This window comes from Anopheles cruzii, chromosome 3 (genome assembly GCF_943734635.1).
Source record: "Anopheles cruzii chromosome 3, idAnoCruzAS_RS32_06, whole genome shotgun sequence".
In the NCBI taxonomy this organism is placed as follows: domain Eukaryota; kingdom Metazoa; phylum Arthropoda; class Insecta; order Diptera; family Culicidae; genus Anopheles; species Anopheles cruzii.
In genome coordinates, this window is record NC_069145.1 from 43,699,676 (window position 1) to 43,705,089 (window position 5,414).

Sequence of the window (5,414 nt, forward strand, 5' to 3'; positions counted from 1 at the left end):
TTGTGCATCGCAAAGCGCAGGACTCCCAGGCGCCTGTCTGCCTTCTCTGCAATGCGCTTAACATGTGGTGTCCAGCTCAACCTCTGTTGCAGTGTCACTCCAAGGTACTGCATGGTTGTAGACACCTGCAGCTGCTTCCCAAGCATGCGGTAGCTGGCCACTCTGCCCTTCAGCTTCCTGGTGAAGACAACAGTCTCCGTCTTATCGGGGGCAAGCTGGAGTCCGCTCTGTTCCAACCAGTTCTGCACAACGGTGACTGCTGTCTTTGCGGTCCCAATGGCTCCCCTTTGGGTGTATCCAACGCTCGTCAGTAGTATGTCGTCAGCGTATGCGTATATGTTGGTACCGCTAGGGAGAGCCAACCGCAGTACTCCGTCGTACAGAACGTTCCACAACGTCGGGCCAAGGATGGAACCCTGCGGAACACCAGCCGTTACCGCGCGACTCTTCACTCCTGTTGTCGTCTCGTACAGGAGCTGCCGCTGCTTGAAGTAACTGCCCATAAGGTCAACAAGTTGTGACGGCACCTGCATCCCGACGAGCGCCCTACCGATTGCTGACCATCCCGCTGTGTTGAACGCGTTTTTGATGTCCAACGCAACAGCAGCACAGCATCGATATCTGGCAGTCCCAGTGCGGTCTGGCTGGAGGGCTGCCTTAGCATCGTCCATTGCTAGTTGGATGGCATCCATCGCCGAGCGACCGCGTCGGAAACCATACTGCCGATCCGACAATAGTGGGCCGTCTGGTCCTTCCTCAAGGTGCTCGTTAAGGCGATCAAGGATCACCCGCTCGAACACCTTGGCGACACCGTTAAGCAAGCAGAGCGGCCGGTTGGAGGAGGCCTGCCCTGGTGGCTTTCCCGGTTTCGGGATTAGCACCAGTCTCTGCAGCTTCCATTCATCCGGGAAGGTCCGGTCATCCATGCAGGATTGCAGTAGGCGCTGGAACGTCGGTCCGTATTCCAGTAGTGCGGCGCGGATTGCCACGTTTGGGATGCCATCACAGCCTGGTGCTTTCTTCGGGCTCATGCAGATGGCGATGCGCTGCAACTCCATTTGCGTCACCGGGCGTAGCGTGTTCTCTGTATTCTCCGATTCAGGCCACTCCAACGGAGGGTGAAGCGGGAAGAGTTCATCGACATACCCTTCCAAAACATCGGAGTCGACCTCCGGTGGCAATCTGCTCCCTCGGGTCCAGCTCATGGCGATCTTAAACGAGTCACCGAATGGATTACCATCCAGCAATCGCGCCAGCTCTTCGAGGCAGTTCTTCTTCCTACGCCGGATGGCATGTGTGAGCAATCGCTTTGCTTCCTTCATTTGCTGTCCTAGCCGTTTGCGCTCTTCTGCTGAAGCCTGGACATGCACTCGCTTCTGTGCCCACCGGCAATGCTTCTGGAGCTTTTGTTTGTTTGAATTTGTTTTTCCATGTAGATTCCTTTTAATTTGTTTGTCAGGTTTTCAACTGCGTTCGTTAGTGCCGTTACATCAGTTGTATTTTTTATGCTTTTTAATTTTGCTATAACGCTTTCTGGGCTTACTTTTTGTTCGCAGCGTTTTTTTTACATCGGTCAGCAGCTCGTCAACCGTGTTGAGCACTGTGGGCAAGCCAAGCCTTGCTTTACCCGTTAGACGTGTTCTAATAAATTGGATCAGCATCCTGTGCTGATCTTGGGGTGTTAGTTCCTCCATGAGCTTGGTAGCATCTATAAAAGCCTCCAAGCTGTCAGCGGACCCATCATAGTGGCTGATGACCGCTGTCGCTGTTTTTAAATCAAAAACAGCCTGAGTTGGGACTGCCTTTGGATCAGTTGGGGGTGCCATTTCACTAGATTCACTAATTTTTCGATTTAATATTGTTTTTATAGTTAGATGCGTTTCCGACGCATACGAGCGTTTTGCAAACAACGTGTTAATTTTGAATTTTTGATACAAAGATTTTTTCAAATTATTTTCTATGCTAATTAAATTTTCTAAATCTGAATTTATTATGCTATATACGGACATATTCTAATTTCATTTTAAACCTCTTTTTTTCCTCCTTTGCCTATTTTCTGCTATTATTATTATTAATTTTTTTTTTATGTATTTTATGTATTATTAATAATTAATGTATTATTAATTAAATTGTTGAACTTAACTTTCGTTGTTACTGTTATTTGTCGGTTACTGTCGGCTGCTATCGCTGGTTGTATGCGTGTCGACGTTACCGTTTGCCATCAGTCTCCACTTCGGGTGTGCGATCCGCCATTTTCGGTGTCGCTCATCGACCGCATGGTTTCCACGTGTTCGTCATCCTGGCCGTCTCGATCGGTGGGAACAATCAGCGTGCGGATTGTGGCACATTTGAGGTCACGGTCCTCTGGTTTGGTGGCTGGCCCCGTCTTTATATCGCTGGCACTGAATATAGTGCTTAAACTCGTTTCAGTGGCCAGATATCGCATGTAACACCAGAGTGAATAATGTCGCATTCGCAAATTCCGTGCCTAGAGCAAACGCACACGCCGCACACACCTCGAACACACACACCGCACACGCATTAACCTTCGCTGGCAAAACTGTTCTGCAATTTTTGCTACCGCACCCGATTTTGCTTCTAATAGTCGTTGTCTTTGTACTGCATTTTGCTCCGTTTGACCACCAACGGAAAAATGTTTGCTGAACCATTTTTTTTTTTTTTTTTTTCTCCACTTGACTCCACTTACTCCACTTGTCCTGTCACGGTCGCCATGTAATAAATTGACTCCTCCATTTCGTGTTTAATCAGTTCAATCTTTTATTTCGTCTTTCTGTGCCTTTTATCCAGTTACGTGGTCTCGAGCAGTTCCTGCGTTCCCTATCTCTATCAGTTACTGAGTTCCCTATGAGTTCTCTGCTGTCGAGCAGGCATGTTCATTCGTCTTGTTACACTTTCGATCTCAGGGTTCCACCAGTACACGGGTTTACCAGTCTGTTTGCCTGGTTTGCGTCGGACGCAAGGCATCACCCTGCTGCAGGCGCTGGTCAGTCTGCGTGTAATCTCGGCGACCGTAGTTGCACCGTCGAAATCAGCCGCTTCCAGCGCTCCGAGGAACGCATCCTTATTGAAATGACCCACCTTCCACCTTGGCAGTACTTCGACTCTCGGCAATGTCACCCCGCAATCGCTGTTATTCCCTCCAACCACGAAACTGATCTCGGCATGATCGGAGGAGCTGAAGCGTGATGTCACATGCCATCCACTGACATGGGTCGATGGGCTAGCGTACGTAACGTCGATCCAGGATAACGATGCAGCACCACTGCCACGATAGGTGGGCTCTCTACCATTATTCTGCAAAACCAGGCCGATGTCTTCAAGTGCCGCGGACAGCATCCGTTCTTTCAGGTTATCACGCCTGCTGCCCCATGCTGTCGACCACGCGTTGAAGTCACCCCCGACAACGACACGAGGGGCGCCTCGTAACGTGGCCGTTAGTTGGTCAAGCATTGCCTTATACTGGCTCATGCTCCACCTGGGGGGCGCGTAACAGCTGGCAAACGTGATGCCTGCCACGTCCGCGATCACTAGGCCGGGAGCCCTGCATCTGACTCGTTGGATAGGGTTGGCACCAACAGCGACCACTGCACAGATGTCATCGGTGTCTGCCTCCCACCGACCGTTGGTAAGAATTTTGTACGGCTCGGAAACTAGCAGCACCTCGACAGTAAGATTTGAGCGGGAGTAAGTCCTTGCAGCCTGGGTCAGCAGCTCCTGGGCTGTCCTGCATCCATTCCCATTCATCTGCAGCACTATGAAGAGGAGGCTGTTATACCGCTACACTCCTTAGCACCAATTCGGTGCTCGCCGTGACAGATGATGCACTTTGTTGGTGCTGTGCACATTATGCTCCGACTGGCCACAGTTGAGGCACAGTGATGCACGATCTGGTCCCTTGCAGTCCTGCATGAGGTGACCACGCTCCAGGCAACGATAGCAGCGCTTAAGGTTCAAGGGCAGCGGCCCTAGTTCCTTCACTCTACATCTTGTGTAGGAAATCCGGAGCTTGCTTTCGGTCAGCTCTGATACCCTGCGGCGCGGCACCGAGAATCGTGTCGTTTGTAGTCCATTCCTCATCCTGTTCAGGATTGGTGCGCGGATCGTCACGTGGATTCGGTCCTCCACGGCATTCGCAACATCCTCTGGTGTGGCCAGCATGTCGATGTCGCGGATGCACACCGTTGTCATCTCTGACATGACGCACGTTGCCAGTGCTGCTTCACCGACCATCTCACTAATCGCAGTCTGCACAGCCTGCGCGTCCGCCGACGGTTTGAGCTTCACCAGCGTGTGCTCTCTGGCATTCTTTGTAATGCTGTCCACGACCGCATTAACTTTTTGGTCCTTTCGGACTGCCGTGGCGACATCTTCACAAGTCTTGCCGGTGGCCGGCACTACGCGAACGACGTCGTTGCGCATTCGTCTACGCGTTGTCGTTGCCGGTTTCTGCTGTTGTTGTTGTTGTTGCTGCTTTTGCTGCTTCGTCGTCCGTGCTTGCCGCTGCTCGGCTTTTGTCGGCACACGCGTCCATTCGTAGCTGGCCGGTACATTTACATCAGCAACCATTTGCGCAAGCGTAGGCGACTGTCTTTGTTGCCGCAGGGCCGCTTGCTGTTCACCAATAATTTTGCTGGTGACCTCAGCCGTTACGCTCTTGATGAACTCTTCCATACGCATTGTTTCCAGCTGTGGCCCCTGCCATTGTGGCTTAGGCTCAGGTCGCTGCTGTACTTGCTGCTGCTGTTTTTGTACCTGCTGCACGTGTCGTCGTGGCTGAGGTTGGGGTTTCTGCTGTGCGTTCTGCTGCTGCTGCTGCTGGATACGTTGCTGCGGCTGCTGGTTTGGAGGCACAGCCATCTCCCATTGCTGCTCTTGCAGCTTCATATGGTTGTGCAGCACGGCCCACTGCGCGCGCTGCCTTTCATCCTGCTCGGTGAGCAGCTTTCGTATAACCTGGAGCTGCTCCTCCAGGTCCCTTACTTGCTTTTGCAGCATTCCATTTTGCAGCTTCAAAGCTGCGTTCTCCGCTGCCACCTCGGAGTAGGTCACAACAGGCTCAGTCTGCTCGGTTGGCCTCCGTTTGACCTCCGGCCCGTTCTCCTCGCTGCTGTCCGTATTCGGCTCCGGCAAAGCCTGGCTACGCGTGCTCATTCTGCACCGTTTGGCCGTAGCCGTATCGGCCATTGTCAGTGGCACTTCTTCTCTCTCTCTACTCGCATTAGAGCGAGTAGGGGAGCGGTGCCAGCCGGGTTTCAACCCGCAACGTGCTCGTGCAAACAACTGTGCTTATACAATACCGCACTCTAACTAGTCGCGGAGGTAAGAGTGGGACAAACAAACAAAGCTTTCGGTAGCTAGCGATCACGATCAAAATCAAAATGCGTCCGAGCGGC

General features: G+C 52.1%; 1 protein-coding gene across 1 annotated transcript; it reads right to left on the bottom strand.

Moving 5' to 3' along the window:
* Nucleotides 1-3,807: 3,807 nt before the first annotated feature.
* On the bottom strand, nucleotides 3,808-5,205 carry LOC128270457 (bromodomain-containing protein DDB_G0280777-like). The gene has a single exon (XM_053007857.1). The coding sequence runs from the start codon at nucleotides 5,203-5,205 to the stop codon at nucleotides 3,808-3,810; it is 1,398 nt and encodes a 465-aa protein (XP_052863817.1).
* Between the last annotated feature and the right edge of the window lie 209 nt (nucleotides 5,206-5,414).

Coding starts and splice junctions, on each gene's coding strand:
- LOC128270457 (XM_053007857.1), bottom strand. CDS start 5,205: ATGGCCGATACGGCTACGGCCAAACGGTGCAGAATGAGCACGCGTAGC.